The sequence below is a fragment of the Bactrocera dorsalis genome, chromosome 3 (assembly GCF_023373825.1).
Source record: "Bactrocera dorsalis isolate Fly_Bdor chromosome 3, ASM2337382v1, whole genome shotgun sequence".
NCBI classification, from domain to species: Eukaryota; Metazoa; Arthropoda; class Insecta; order Diptera; family Tephritidae; genus Bactrocera; species Bactrocera dorsalis.
Window position 1 is genome coordinate 86,195,963 of NC_064305.1, and position 17,114 is coordinate 86,213,076.

Genomic DNA, 17,114 nt, shown 5'->3' on the forward strand with positions numbered 1-17,114 from the left:
TGTAGTCGTCTAGGGTTTGTTCGTAGTCACTCTGATTGTCGAAATATTCAGAGGTATTTGCGGAACCTATCTATTCTGTCTGATATATATTATCTTCCAGTTTGCATATTAAAATTTCTCTGTCTAGTCATATTGTTCATACATAGTGGTTGCGTTCTCCGTGGAAGAACTAATGACTATTACCTGTGGGTTGCAGTATGTACGAGTAACATACGTAAGGCTGGTATCGCTTTCTGTATTATTTTGTCAATGTTTCGAAAATATGCGTTGCAGTGGCTCCTACCATTCGCATAGTTTGTACGATAAGAATGATTCTATAGCTTTAAGCAGAGATGTAAAGCATTCAGCAGACCTTTAGGTTCTTTGATACCCAGTAATCGAGCCAAATCTCCGCGTAAGTCTCGAGCAAACGTGTCAAGAACTTTATCCCTGTACGACTTTGTCATTACCAACTCGATTTCTCTGCCTAAACTCATAGAACTAATTTTATTTCAAATAAGTGATAGATGTTTATAAACATCTTGGTATAACTCTTCTACTGATTACTGACTGCCGTATACTATTCAGGTCATATCATATTCTAGCGTCCCTAAATCCCGTTTATCAACGAAATGAAGCGTAAAGCAATTACATTCCAGTTTATTGGTACATTTTATGACTCTAGGGTACTACTTGCATATCCCGTTACATTATCCAATTCGGCCCAACATTCTCCACACTACGGACACTTCTTTTTCTCACTAGCATGGGAACATTTTTTACTGTGCCTGTGGATTAAAATTTTTCCACTAGACGCTCAATTGTTGACCTGACAGGATGATTATGATGACCATAAATTGGATCTTAAAGTTGAGGCCACTGAATCCGAACTTCGGTAATAAATGTAAATAATTTCGAAATGGCAAACCTTACTGTAGAGAAATGTCAAAATGGCAGATACCTATCGGTCTACTTTTGCAGCGTGTCTATCGAAATATGTATATGATAAGAATACGCCGAAATATATGCCAACTTTTCTCGTTACTTTTTTAAAATATATCTAATTATAGAAAAATTAAAAAAAAAAAAAACAAATCATTTAATGCGCGATTACTAAATAAAATAAATAAGCTTTTAATTATGAAAAATTTTAGGAAATTTCCACTAAAAAGCTCATTAAGGCATTGCGAATCAACTTAATTAACCGCTAATTTTATAATTTGTATACTTTTCAAATACCCTCTACGTGTGCATGTCAAGCGCACATTATACACTGCATATAACAGTTATTAAGCAACCAAATGCCGAGTTTATTATACCTGCGAAAAAATCGTTTCACTTCCTGCGGTTTGCAATCAAATTTCACGCTTTAAAATTATATTACAAAAACTATTTTACAACAAAAACATTTATCATTACAATAATATTTACTATCGGTGTCTATTTAAGTAATAAAATATTTATTAAAGAATTAAACCCATCATAAATCATGCATATATATAAAGAAAAAACAACAAATCCTTCACAATTAAACTCCTTTAATTAATACAAAAACTTCTCATTCTATTTTTTCTCCTTTTTCCACTAAAAAAATTATACACACACATACAAACAACCCTACAACTACCACAAATGACATGAAAAACGCATAAATTACAACAACAACTACAATAACTGACATAAAAAACGTACACATTGCAACAACAATGACATGAAAAAATTACGACAACAACTACAAACCAACGAAATATCAAAAAAAAAAAAAAATATTTCAAAAATTTTGAAAAAAAAATTACAAAACATTTTTAAATTTATGTTTGCCTCAAAACTTAAACCTGACACTCACCACTACATGCACACCCACACGTACATATCCATCAATATTTATTTACTCACGCTCATTACAAAAATGCATTTGTAATTCACGCCCATACGCTTTGCCATCCCCAACAACCCATTTAACCCCGAAAACAACAATAAAAACAACCGCAATCCCAATGTTTGTAATTATGCTACCAAAAATAAAAACAACAAACTTAAATAAAATTACATATTTAATTTGAAAAATAAATACAAATTTGCACGACAATATTAAATGGCCGCAGGTGGTCATGGGAACGCCTAAAGAAAATCTAATTACAATTTTCTGTATTTTCCGCACGCAAATAAACGCAAATTTGGCGAAATGCAAACGAAATGCAAATGGCAACGCTGCAACGGCAATAAATTGAAATTTAACGCAAATTTATTTATATGCATACATACTACACTACAATAACAACAAAAATATCAAAAACAATACCAACAAAAATTACAAAAAAATTGGTTAATGGCAATGCGTTAACATAATATATTTGGCACCAAATAAACTGATTGACACGAAATGCCACGGAATGTTGCTGGGGATCATAAAAAAATTAAAAAAAAAAATTAAAAAAAAAATTAACAAACAAAATTTTCAAAATTTCAAAATTTGTTTCAAAATTTTTTTTTTTTAATTTTGTAAATTTTTTTTTAATTTTGAAAAACAAAATTTCGAAAAAAATTAAAATAATAATTTTATACAATGCGGCCTTATGATGGATATGCAACAAAAAAAAATTAAATAATCCACCGATAATGCAACTCTGTGCGCCGCCGAAATATGACCATAAATTGCATACTCAACCGCCAATTTGCGCCAACACCAACAACGTTCACACACGCCATTGCCTAAATTTACCAAAAATACAAATCTGTGGTGTCCATTACGTCTGCCAACACACACATCCACACACACACATGCAAACACACGCGCTGCATCAAAATTCCGTTACAAACGCATTTCACACCACATGACCAAACTACCGTTGCACACTGCCAACAACAACACCAACTAACAATGCTAATAACACAAAAACAACACATGCTAAACAAAACAACTACAACAACAACAATTGTGACAACAACAAAAACTACTCGCTTAACCGTAAACTATCTGTGCAAAAATCAAAAACAATAACAAAAACGCAAACGAAAAATTGCAAAAACTTTCGCATTCTCCTGTACTCTCCACTCTACTCTACTCGCCTCTACTCTACATTTTCATCCAACCACAACAACAATCAACGCAGTTCAGAGGTAACAAACAAGCATCATTATTCATGTTCTAACAACAATTACAATAACAAACATTACATTTATCTAGACTTCATTAAAAATCACTTCATTTCCGCAACTAATTGTATATATGTATGTATAATGTTATGTTGACTAATATTTTGTGTTGATTTCCATTTACATGCATAAATAATAATTAATTTTACTCCTCGTTGTTTTTGCATATCCACCTTTTTTTTTTATTTTTGTTTTTGTTATTGTGTTATGTGCGTGATATGCATTTTGAAAATTGATTATGTAAATGCACTTTGATTGTTGTTGTTTTTACCAAGTTTCGGTTGTTTTTTATTGCACTTTTCAATTTACCGTAGTTTTATGTGTTGTGACGTCACTTTTTTTATTTTTTTATTTTTAATGTTTTTACATTTTTTCTTTGCTGAAAATTAATTCTGAATATGCTGGAAAAACGCTCATTTGCAAAACTTTGCATTTTCATGGGAAAAACTACAGCCATATTCATGTCATTAAATTGTCATTGGCTTGAATTATTCATAATATTAGAATAATTATCCTTTTTTTCACAAAACATATGCTGCAAAATTACATTGGAAACTAAAACTGTTGAACTCAAAAAGAATTTACAATAAAAGTGTTTTAATCATAACAAATTTTTTGAAAATATTAAAAAAAAAATTTAATTGGTTTAAGTCGCCTTGAGAGCCTCTTGGCATATTATTGATATTTTTATATTAAATCTGAGCACTCCATAAAACAAAATTTTACTGATATACTCAGTTCTTACTACATTCTTTTCGCTACTTTACCCTAATTTAAAATATTAAATATTGCTTAGACTGGCTCCATGAGCCAGTACTGCTTACTTTCGGAGCTCGATCAAAGTCTCCAATTCCATTCCAAGTACGATAATCTAGCTAGCAGAACCACTAGAATAAACCATGTCGATTTTGTCCCACAGTTTGTTCCATTTTAAGAGATAAAGGGTGATCCATTTTGAGATTCGCAACTTTTTTAAAACAGAAATGTTTACTATCCTTCGAAAAAACATTCATTCCCATTTATTTTTTGAAGATTATCTCTATCAAATGTTGCCAACGCCGACGTCTCAGATGGTCCATCCGTTGAGTCAAATTTTCGATAACTCGTTCGAGCATTTCGACTGGTAACTGGCGATTGACATGCATGATGTTTTGCTCCAAGGTCTCAATCGAAGCGGGATTGTCCGCATAGACTTTTGATTTCAAATAGCCCCACTGAAAAAGGTCTCACGGTATGATATCACACGACCTTGGTGGCCAATCGACCGACCCAACACGTGAAATTATCTGCTCACCGAATTGTTCTCTAAATTAATCTATTGATTCATGCGATATGTGGGAGTGGCCCCATCTTGATGAAACCAAATGTCACCGAGATCAGCAGCTACAATTTCAGATATCAAACATCCGTTGTTTTTTTTCTGTATGAAATGGCAGCTCTTGAATCTCTTCAGGTTGCTTTTCGGTCCAAATGCGTAAATTTCGGTTACTTACATACCCATTGAAGCAGAAAATGTTCCTCATCGGAGATCAAAATTTGACTCGAAAACTTCGAATCTTCTTGAAACTTTGCAAAACCTCATAGAACGAAAGCGATGTCGCTAGAGAAGGTCGAGCAGCTTAAGTTCTGTCACAAAGCAGTATATTGTACGCTTTCAATTTAAGATCTCAACGTAAAATGTCATTCCATATGACAGTCTGAGTTGCTGCGAACTTCTTCGAGTACACTTTCCGCTACGGCTAATATGTTTTCTTCATGACATCAAATCCGGCTTTATTATAAACGCATTCGTAGCCTTCATAAGAGTGCTTCTCTTTACTTTGGAAACAAGTGTATATATTAAAAATATAATAAAAGAAAGCTTTGCTGAGAAATCTAGGATCAGTATATTATGCGAACACTACTAAATAGTTTGTCGAGCTCAGCAAGTGCTGGCTAGCTACAAGCAACTGTCGAAAGCTCCTTCTGGCCGAGAGTAAAACGCTAGAGGCCAAACGAACTATTCGCTCTAAACAAAGTTCAGCTTTCAATAGTTATTTGGAGTTCTAAGGAGACACCATCCTATGGAGATGTTTAAGAAATTTATCAGATGCCATTTGCATAAGCAACTTGGAAGAAGATATAAAATCCTTCACGAATGCCCCGCCTTTGCCTGATCAAGTTTAAAAGACTTTGAATGTCCTACTCTTAGACATATAGGTGAAATAGCAGAAATGAAAATAAATCACCCAAACAGATTTCTGATGACTTCAAAGCGCTTCGTCGATAAGTACCACAAGGAGTTCTCAACAGACCTCAAAAAGCCTCTACATAAGCGTTCAAGTGTGATTTCGCCGTCATCTTGAGTGATCAGCCAACTAACCTAAACTGAAACTATACCAACATATAGTATGTTAGGCTAACAATCGCTATTCGCCGAGACTATTGCAAAATATATGGTAAAGCTCCGAAGCGCATAAGACACAAAGCTCTTGTACCCTATAAAATACAGAACTTGTAATATTTGCCTATTTTGTATTAAATAATAAGGCAAATACAACTCCATCTCATTTTTTCTTGTTTAAAATTTCAAGTGGTTTTAGGTACATTTGGGTACTGTTGGAAATCAAAAACTTTAAGTAAAATATTTATTTTTGAAGAGAATCATTGCAGAAAATCATTTTTAAATCATTTTAGTTTTTATTATTATTTATTTTTTTCTTGTCTATGATTTTTGTGAAAAATTTTAAGTGTTAAATGAATAAATAAATTTATTTTCAATTCGAATTAATGTTCCTTAGATGTTTGACAATTATCTAATTTACGGCACATGTATGATTTTCAAAATCCATGAACATTCCAGTAGCCACATTTGAAACACACCATTCCAACGCAGTTTACAAAAGTTTTGTTGAATTTCTTGCATTTCATTTTTGAACCCAAATCACATTGTACATACTAATTTTCGCATTTATTATAAACATATTAACACACACACACATTTGCAGTTGGACATTATTTGGCTGCATCGCTGGCGTCGCCGATATCCCTGGTCTCTGACAATCTGGTACACGTAGTTAAAGAGCGACAATTTTCAAATTTCACACTTAAAATTTGTTTTCTTTACTGCTAGTGTAAATTTCTTAACTTCTGCACTTTTCGAATAGTTTTCAAATAATATTTTCAAATAATTTTCTCTAATTGCACTTAATATCAATACAATAAAAGCTAAACAGATATTAATAATACTGGAAAAATAAATATATAGTATACATATATAACTGTGTTGTAGAATATGAATTGTAATCGACATATTTTAATGCAAATCAATAGTAAATTAAACGAAAAATTTAGTAAACAAAATAAATATATATTTATTAATATTGTAAAAATAAAATTATTACCTCAATATCCCCAATTATTCAGCGCTAGATTTCTTGTGTAATTTGCCAGTAAAAATAAATATTAGCACAAGCTGTGTTCGATTTGTCAAGCTTTGGAGAGTGGCGAGTCAAACAAATAACTTGTTAGGTTAGCATAATTAGTTGGGAACAGAATCGCGAGCGTCTAAATAAATGTGTTAAGGTTTCCATATATTCTCTTCTTTTAAGTTCAATTGCTCGGCTTTGTTCTGGTTTCAATTGTAAAATTCTTAACAACAAATATAGCTCGACAGATACATAAATCGGGTTTCTTTTGTACGCAATGCCGTGGTGAAAATTATCTCAAAGAACCAGAAGTTTAGTATGATATAGTAAAAGGTAATCCATTTCGAGGTCCCATTTTTCTTTAAAAAAAAAAAAACATAGAAACTTGAAATTTAATGAGGAATGTTCGAAAGAACACTCCTTGACATTTATTTTTGGAAGATTATCTTTTTCAAATGTTGTCCGCAAACTTTAGACTTTACACTTCACATATCCACACAAAAAAGTCTTACTGTGTGATATCATACGATCTTGGTGGCCAATCCGCCGGACCAAAAGTGAAATTATCTGCTCACCGAAGTGTTCTCTCAATGTTGAGAAGTTATATCGTCTTGTTGAAACCATATGTCGCCGAGGTCACGAGCTTCAATTTCTGTTATCAAATAGTCGGTTATCATGGCGCGATAATGGTCGCTTTGACGTTTACGTTCTCACCGGCATCATTTTTGAAAAAATATTGTGCGATAATTCTACCGGCCCTCAAACCACCGCAAACTGTTGTCCTTTCTGGATAAAATGGCAGCTCCTGAATCTCTTCAGGCTGCTCTTCGTCCCAAATGTGGCAATTTTGCTTGTTTACATTCCCATTGAGCCAGAAATGGGCCTCATCGCTGAACAAAATTTGGCTCGAAAACGTCGGATCTTCTTGAAACTTTTCGAGAGCAAAAAGAGTGAAGCAATGTCCCTTGGTAAGGTCGACCGGCTTTAGTTCGTGTACAAGCTGTATTTTGTGCGCTTTCAATTCAAGATCTCGACATAAAATGCGTCAAGTCGTTCCATACTTCAGTCCGATTTTCTGCGGACGGCGCCGAATCGATTCTACACGGTCTTCGTCTCTCTCTCAGTTATGGTTGCTGTATTTTCCTCACTGCGTGCTGCACGTGGTCTACCTGCTCGTATATTATCCAATGATGAATGCTGAGTTTCATGATGGGTGAAGATGTTGCGAATAGTACGCTAAGTAGGCCCGTTTGTGTTGACCATAAGTTGAGCGGAGCGCGCGTGGGAAAGGCTACTGAAAAAAGTACCTCTTCTTGGATCACCCCTCAGTAGTTTTTTCTAAAAAGAAGTACAGGTTTCCTAGAAGCTGAACTGAACTGAAACTGAAAAATTAAATGTTTTAGAAACAATGTCTTCGAAGTTTGTCGGAACTAGGAGTAAAACAAATTTTGGCAAGCAGTAATCTATAGTTTTTTATATTCGTAGAAATCACAAAATAAACTGAAGCTCAAAAGCTCAGTTTATGAATTAGGTGATTAATTTCTATTCAAATTCCCCACCAAAAATATTTTCGTAAATCTATATGTTGGCATAAACTAAATACAAAAAGTATAGCATAAATTAGAATATCGCTCCCAAGCACAAAGGCTCCACAAAAAAACACAAACACATACACATTAACATAAGCACTCACACAATAAACACGAATATTGTTCAAACATCAATCCGCTCATATTCATTCATACATATGTGTATACATTTTGCAACACTCTCGTTACATACTAACAAGTACTAAGTACTCGTAAATTTTAATTTAGACACATTTATAGAAATTTCCATAATACATTATCAATTTCCATTTATTTTCATCAAATTCATTAAATTAAAAGCAACCAACTAAATTTGCTGAAATTAATCATTTTCGGCATGCGATTTTTAGTTACCATATAAAGTACAGTATTAAGTACATATACAATATATAAAGGGTGATTTTTTAAGAGCTTGATAACTTTTTTTAAAAAAAAAACGCATAAAATTTGCAAAATCTCATCGGTTCTTTATTTGAAACGTTAGATTGGTTCATGACATTTACTTTTTGAAGATAATTTCATTTAAATGTTGACCGCGGCTGCGTCTTAGGTGGTCCATTCGGAAAGTCCAATTTTGGGCAACTTTTTCGAGCATTTCGGCCGGAATAGCCCGAATTTCTTCGGAAATGTTGTCTTCCAAAGCTGGAATAGTTGCTGGCTTATTTCTGTAGACTTTAGACTTGACGTAGCCCCACAAAAAATAGTCTAAAGGCGTTAAATCGCATGATCTTGGTGGCCAACTTACGGGTCCATTTCTTGAGATGAATTGTTGTCCGAAGTTTTCCCTCAAAATGGCCATAGAATCGCGAGCTGTGTGGCATGTAGCGCCATCTTGTTGAAACCACATGTCAACCAAGATCAGTTCTTCCATTTTTGGCAACAAAAAGTTTGTTAGCATCGAACGATAGCGATCGCCATTCACCGTAACGTTGCGTCCAACAGCATCTTTGAAAAAATACGGTCCAATGATTCCACCAGCGTACAAACCACACCAAACAGTGCATTTTTCGGGATGCATGGGCAGTTCTTGAACGGCTTCTGGTTGCTCTTCACCCCAAATGCGGCAATTTTGCTTATTTACGTAGCCATTCAACCAGAAATGAGCCTCATCGCTGAACAAAATTTGTCGCGAAACACATTTCGAACCGAACACTGATTTTGGTAATAAAATTCAATGATTTGCAAGCGTTGCTCGTTAGTAAGTCTATTCATGATGAAATGTCAAAGCATACTGAGCATCTTTCTCTTTGACACCATGTCTGAAATCCCACGTGATCTGTCAAATACTAATGCATGAAAATCCTAACCTCAAAAAAATCACCCGTTACAAGTAGTCAGGAATGTATGCATGTATCATCTAAACAACAACTTTCATAGCCATCAAATAATTAAAATTAATAAAACTTTGAAGCCTAAATATTTAGAATATTTCATAGAATTTTTATGCAATTCGAAATTGGAAGGCACAAATTCTATTAATTTGTAGATAAGCGTACATACATATGTACATATACATTTTTATGTGCCTAAACGCCTAAATTCACACAAAGCGCAATTAGGATAAGTGCAAACACAACAAATTTCGGTGCGTAATTTATATAATTGCTTTTACATTTGTTAATGCATTAGTATTTAAATGGGCTTTTAACATTATTTTGCGTTTATCACATGTAGATATGCTTATGTAGATATACTTTTGAAATATTTACTTAAAAAAGAGCATTTACATACACTCGTCGTACATGTGTAAGCATATATACACTAATACTACCCTATTTCACACACATCTTTGGAGTATAGTAGTATAAACAGTGTCTATGAAAAGCAATATATTTATTGAAACAATATTCCATAGAAATAAATTAAATAGTCAAAGGAACTGTTTCGAAGAAAAGCATACCTTTACTTATACCTCAAATTGTCCAACTTCAAACTTCCTGGCTATTGCTGTGTTTCCCAAGCCGAGGTTGCAGCCATAAAGGTAGAAGTAGATTTACTGCTCTGGAGAGCAGCTTCCTTCAGAAAAGTGACCATCTACTCATTCACAATGCATTCAGGGTTGGTCAAGAAGTGTCTAACCTCGTTATTAATCTTTGTGATAAAACTGGTATGAGTATCAGTCCACAGCGGAATCGTAGAAAATTGTAAATCTGAAGCTTGCAAGGAAAGGCACCCTTGAACCGCTATTGGTAGAAGGGGAGCGGGTCGGTGCAAAAGCCTTTGGGCCCTAGATCGATCGCCAGAATTCTAGAGATATCTTTGCCCTCAGTATGTCTAGCTTTTTCCTAGTTGTTTGGGTTTTAACAGGCCATTGCTCAAATGGCGTCCATGCTGTAAGGGTGGAATCTTGCCATACGCCATCTGCAGAAGCTGTATGGAAACAACTCAACACTTCCTTCTTGACTGTCCCGCGTTTGGGTGGTCAAAACTAAAACACTTCGGACCTTCTGACATCCCACCAAACTGACGGGAATGAAAATGAAACTCCTGTAAAAATTTGCATTGGCTACTAAGCGTTTTGCCAGTTTACAATTTCGGACACAGTAGTTCTTCTTTTCTATGGCCTCACAAAGAACCACATACAACAGTCCACGTGCGATCTCTCTAGATCAATATCTAACCTAGCCTAAACTACTTCCAGAATAAATTGACAATGTGTAAACTTTCTTCAGGGCTCAAGACTAGCCCCTTAATATCATTCAACACAAGGTTTGTTGCACCAAGGATTTCTCAATCGAAGTTAAGAAGGTCAATCAGCAAATCAAACCTTTCAATATTTTTATCAGCATAACCGATCTCCACTGGTTTCAGTCCTAATAGTCCACTTCATTGGTCTGACTTACCGCCCCAAAATTAGCAAAACAGCACATTGCATATGACTTTTACCGCCAATTTCTAATGTGTCTCACATTGAAGAGGTTCTGAAAAACTTAGCTATAAGGTTCATGGACAGAACGTGAGTTTTGGAAATATGTAAGTTTCTCAGTAATTTCCGTGTCAAAAGTATACTGAACGTAAAATCAAGTATTTACTTTGACAGATTAGTTGGCTCTCCTCGAGCAGATTGCTAACCACTTAAGAACTGCTTAACACAAAAACAAAATCTACTGTGTATGATAATATATGTGTTTTACGACAAAAAATTGTTTAAAAGTTGCGTCACGTTATCAACTTACATTTCGCTCTTCAGAGGATTATGAGGAAACACTAACTAATGAAAACTTCAGATTTTATTGTATGTATTTCTATTTCTATTTTTATTTGTTTTTTTCGAAGCCTTTTAGTAAAATATGCGCTGAATTTGGTATTTTGCATGATTAAGTTTTTAGTTTTAGCACAATAATACAAGTGTTTTAACATAAATAATGATTTGTATTAATGACTAATATTTTTAACTTTGTAGCTTTCATAGTTCAAATATATTGTTATTACTTTCAAAAGAAAACTTTTGGATTATGAAATACTCTACTTTATGCCTTTCATGAAATATTGCACAAAATTTTTTCTCAATTTTTGAATAATACAACCTAAACCGCACTCGTTTTAAAAGTGTGACCGTTTACTTAAAAAAAACATCAAACAAGTCAAACACTCGCTTCATTTTGCTTCTTTTTATGTTTCAAGAAACTTTAGTTGGAATTCTTTGAAAAATCTCTACTAGCTGCTGGTCCCATAACACACAAATTTCTTCTTCAATTTGCCTGAAGAAACATTCGGTTAACATTGCGCGATATCGCTCACCATAGATGGTTACGGTTCCTTGTTCACTTTCGAAGAAAAATGGGCCGATGATTCCACCAGACCAAAATCCGCACCATACAGTGATTCGTGCTGGGTGCATCGGCTTCTCGACGATTACGTGCGGGTTTTCTGTGCCCCAAATGCGACAATTCTGCTTGTTAACGTAACCATCGAGGTGAAAATGAGCCTCATCCCAAAAAATGATTTTTCGGTAAAATTGACCATCCTGCCCAATCTGTGAACTGTAGACGGCTTTTTTCTAGTGAATAGCGACCTATTTCGTAAATTTTAGACTTTTTACTGAATATCTGTTACTTTCCGAATTGTATTTAACGTTTCCAATGTCAAAATATAGATAATTCAAATTTAAAACGTTAGATGGTCCACCCTATATATCTTTCGTTTTCTAAGCAAAACTTTAACCAAAACTATAACCAAAATTTTACCCTAAACTTTAACCAAAACGATAACTAAAATGTGTATACCACAACTTTCAAATTCATCCACATGCACCGCATTTCATGAAAGGCATAAATTTATAGCGCCGCACAACTGTTGACAAAACAGCACCGTTAGCTTTTACTAACTTTTTTCACCACTATTAATTAGTATTGATTCAACCAGCAGTAATCTAAAACCATTTCACAACTGTTTCTATTTTATTCCAATCTGTGCGTGCGTATGTGTGTGTGTTTAGGAGGAACATTGATGATGATGAGACGACCGTGTGACCACATCATCAACAACAACAACAACAGCAATTGCAGAAAAACACAATAATAAATGAACATAAACTACCGCTAATGCAACCAGAAGTGTCATTAAAGCCACCAGCACAACAACAACCACATCGTGTGTCCGCACAATTTACGCCACTGCCAATAACAATATTGCAACAACCAATACCAGTGCAGCTTTGGAAAATTAATCAGAAAATGTTGAAAAGCGATACAAACAGACAGCAACAACAACAACAGCAGCAGCAACAGCAGCAAAAACAAAAATACCAACAAGAGCAAACACAACACTTCGCAACTATACGTCGTGTGCCATCGCCGCACTACAGTGGCCGATGTCAGTAGAAAAACAAAAACAAAAAAATATTGTTAAAATAGAAATAAAAAAGCGAAAAACAACAACTTAGTTAAGTATGTAAAGGTAACAGTATAAATACATACAAACACACAGCTGTAAGTGCTATATATATATGTATATGTATGTACTTGTATATGTATTCGTTAAGTTGATCATTAGTGTTAGACGAGAGCTCCATAATGTATATGTTTGCAAGTATTGAGAGGAGTAAGTTAAGTTATGAAAACAAATAGAAAAACTAAACAAATAGTTAAGCTATGTATTTATTGTAACGCAGAAATAGTGAAAAAAGGAACATGAAGCTTATATAAAAATGTAAAAATGAAACTCGAAATGTTTAGTGTGGGAATGAGACGAATAACAAAAGAATAGGGAAAGAGTGGACTCAGATATAATTAGGGAACAATAATGTTGATAATTTGGTGAGTTTTGAGTTTATTCAAATAATCAAAGTATACTTGATTATTTTTGTAAAATTTTCGCGCTTCTACTTTGAGAGCATTCGTCCTAGGGGGCTCATATAGTGTGGCAGCATAAAAAGATAATTTTTGGAAATTAAAGATTACTATATCAACTGTTTTAAAGTATTAAGGATACACCATATTTAAAATTTCTGAAGACAAAAATAAAACATTTAACAAGTTGCTAGCGATTTTTAACAGCGCTATAAAAGAGGTCCTCTACTGTTGCAATGATTCAGGCATTTTATGTGAATGAAACCACAATATTTATTTTTTGCGTCTTCAAAGTAATCCCCACCAGATGTACTACACTTATGCCAACGATTTTCCCAGTCTTCGAAACACTTTTCATAAGCACCTTTTGGGATGGCCTTCAGCTCTTTCAGCGAATTTTGGATTATCTCTTCAATCGAGTGAAAATAAGTTCCATTCTAATAATTGTTGTTTTATTTGCATGTAAAACTCATAAACCTATGCCTCATCGAAAATTATAATGATCTCCATGAATGTGGGATCGAAATTCGCACGATCCAGCTCGTCGAAAAGTCCTGTTTCCACCACATTTCAGGACGTATAGTTTTTCAACAGTTCTACCCCAAGTTATCAGTGGTAACTTGCCAAGAGAGTGGTGGATATTCAGAGAGAAAGGAGTTAAAATGAAGAAAGTGTGTCTTTATTAGAAGTTAAAAACTCAAATTCTCTGTTAAGTTTTCTTGATATTTCAATTCGACCTGTGAATGAGATCAATGATTTTCAAAGCCAAACTGAAAATCCACCAGATAAGCAATATATTTTGGAGAGATTCTATCATCAACAATACCTTAAGGAGGTCATCCCATGTGAGACGATCTGTTGTTTAGGCATAAAGGAAAGTTTGAAAACCGCAAATTTGAGAAAAATGCGTTTCAAGTTCGCTTCTCAGCGCTTCGTATAGCTGCATCTTCTAACTGATACATCTTTAAATCAAATTCGATTCTTAAAAAAGCACTTTTATAGACATGTTATGAAAAAAAGATCCTAAATTTTCTGGCCCAAGACTTGGGATGACCCCTTAACTGACTTTTCGTTAAACCATCAAAGGCAAAAATAATTTATTTATAAAAAGTTAAAGGGATATTTGTCAGAGAATGCTACCAAACTTGCGTATATTATCTAACACGTGAGACACAGCAACAGCTGAAGACACTTCTTGTAAATATTTAGTTGTGTAAGTAAAAGAGAGAACATATAACTGTAGGAAAAAAGAGAGAGCAAGATATAACTGTATAGAAAAACACTAGCAAAGAGAGCTGTGGTGAAGACCGCTTTAAACTTTGGACCGTGTGAATAGTTCCTTACCAATGATGAAATGCGGTAGAATGGATTATGCAAAATATAGCGGCTATTCGCGCGGTCCATAATGTAATTTGTAACGCATCAATATTGAACCTGAGTTAAAGTGTCTGCAACATAGAGAAAATGTAAAACTACAACAACAACAAAACCTAACATATTTTCACAAATACTTTTATTAAAGAAAAACACTAAAGTAAATGTTGAAAAGCTACGAAAACTGTTAAAGCAAAACGCGCGAAAAGCAAATAGACTAAAATATTAACGATAATTAAACGAAAGTATTGATATTTTGAAAAAATAAAATAAAAATTACATAAAATTTAAAACGTCGATTCGAAAGTCGTCGAATTGAGAATAATTTTTTTATAATTTCCCTCAACACGCAAATGAGAAGATATGATATCTTTTCGAAATTATAAGTAGAGATATATATTTTTTCCTTCATTAGCATAGATTTTTTGTATGAAACGCATTTAGTTGTAAGTTAAGGTTAGTTTAAGTTAATCTATAAGTATTTACTTTCGTGTATAGAATATATGGTAAACTCATTTTAAGGCTATTAGAAATGTCGGAAAGCCGTAAGGATTTATGAAAATGTAGTAGTGTATATTTTCGTAATTCAGACTGAATTTTTCAAGTATCCTTGTATAGTATTAAATTGAAGCAACGTAAAAAAGCAACACACACATCTTAATATAATTGATTATTAGTGTTCGTGGGCAAAAAATTAATAACATAAATTATATTAAACTTCACCAATCATTATCAAATATTAAGTCAAGTAGGAAAAAATAGGCTGAAGAGAATTATTTGAAAAGCTGCAAAAACTTGGGCTCAAAAGCTTTTAAATTTTAATTTCACGAACTTTTAAGTTTTTATGCATACAGGCTGCAAAAAAGCTCCAAAGCAAACATTATACTAGTATATTTGAATTATTTTCACAACATTAGAATTATTATGTCGAGTTTAACTTAAATATTTTTCAAAAGCTTTAAAGCTTTCAGGCACCAAAAGTTTCAGTAAATTTATAATTTTTCTAATACAAAGCACGATAGCACATATACGATTGTCTTTTGCTTAAACGGACGAACTTTTAAGCTCAAAGGCAGGAACCAAAATTTACAGTAAATTTAAATCTTAAGTTTTATTTTTTATATGAGCTTTTTAAAAAGTTGTCCAAATTTCAAGCTATTTCTGAGTACTTTTAACCTTCCTACATATAATTTTTAACGCTCACAAAAATGTTTTAATTCAAATCACAAAAATCGCATCAACTAATTATTGAGCGCTGTGAGTTAAAAAATCTCTGAAGCTTTACAATATTTGTAGTTCCAACAATTATGTGCAAAAGCTTTTGGAGCTTTTAACTGAACCTTTTAACCTGAACACATACTAATTATCGTAAGTTATGAGGGAAAGCTTTACCGGTATGAGCTTTCTACAGGTAAGAGCTTTTTAAAGCTTTCATGCAGCTAGCGCAAAGCTTTTTGTTCACACAGCAGAGAGTACGTGACTGAAATAATTGTAATAAGGCAATTTGAAATGACATGTAATCTTTTCAAATACTTCTCTTCAGCCTACGGAACTTACCCACTAAATATCTTGCCAGAATATCGTATCAGCTGCATTTCTAGGAGTTTAAGAATCATTTACAATACAAAAATTTGCATTTACATAACCTCAATTGTTTAGTATGAGTATAGCTTAATTTGCATTTTGATTTCAACTCTCCCAAACCACCTTATTGAAACGTAAACGTAAAGAGTGCCTCGACCATAGTTTGGAGCTTATTCGAATTTAGTTGGATAAAAGAAAAGTAAAGTTGGATAAAGTAAAGTATAAAGTAAATATAGAGAATGTAAAAAGCAAGTGAGAGGTAGTTAAAACTAGTTTTATGTAAAATACGGACAGCGTAGAAGGCAAGCAGAGAGCATCTGCCAAGTGTGTAACTCCATTCAGCTTCTTATGCCATACTTTTAGTTAAAATTTTGGTCAACTTTGATCGCATGGAATTATAAATAAAGTAAGTGATATATTTAGAATTGTTTTTAAGACAAAAGAAATAGAAGAGAGCAACTTTAAGTGACATCGAAGTAGAAAGCAAAGCATTTATTATAAAAATCTTGCACAAAATTCGACGCACGTCAGTAATTATTTATATAAAATTATAAATTTAATTTATTTACTAGTTTATTTTAAGAAAGAGATTTAATGTACATAAACGCGTAATGAAATCTTGAATCTCTCAGACCGCTGGCATTTTAAAATTTATTTAGAAGCAAAAAACTAAAACAAATACTCAACCAGTGATTGCAATTATTGTTTTACTATTATTTTGTTATATTATATTA

At 33.4% G+C, this 17,114-nt stretch overlaps 1 protein-coding gene across 3 annotated transcripts in view; it reads left to right on the plus strand.

The window, feature by feature from the left end:
- The window catches only part of LOC105229711 (protocadherin-like wing polarity protein stan), a 120,205-nt gene extending 106,971 nt beyond the window's left edge, over positions 1-13,234 (plus strand). Inside the window, exons 9-11 of one of the 3 annotated variants that reach the window (XM_049451602.1) lie at positions 3,093-3,099; positions 6,123-6,181; positions 12,570-13,234. In XM_049451602.1, coding sequence (XP_049307559.1) covers positions 3,093-3,099; positions 6,123-6,181; positions 12,570-12,603 — 100 coding nt within the window. In that variant the 3' untranslated portion in view covers positions 12,604-13,234. Of the gene's footprint in view, positions 1-2,084; positions 2,316-3,092; positions 3,100-6,122; positions 6,182-12,569 lie in introns of those variants that run through there. The other 2 variants (XM_049451600.1, XM_049451601.1) reach the window with 2 other exon arrangements.
- Positions 13,235-17,114: the final 3,880 nt, after the last annotated feature.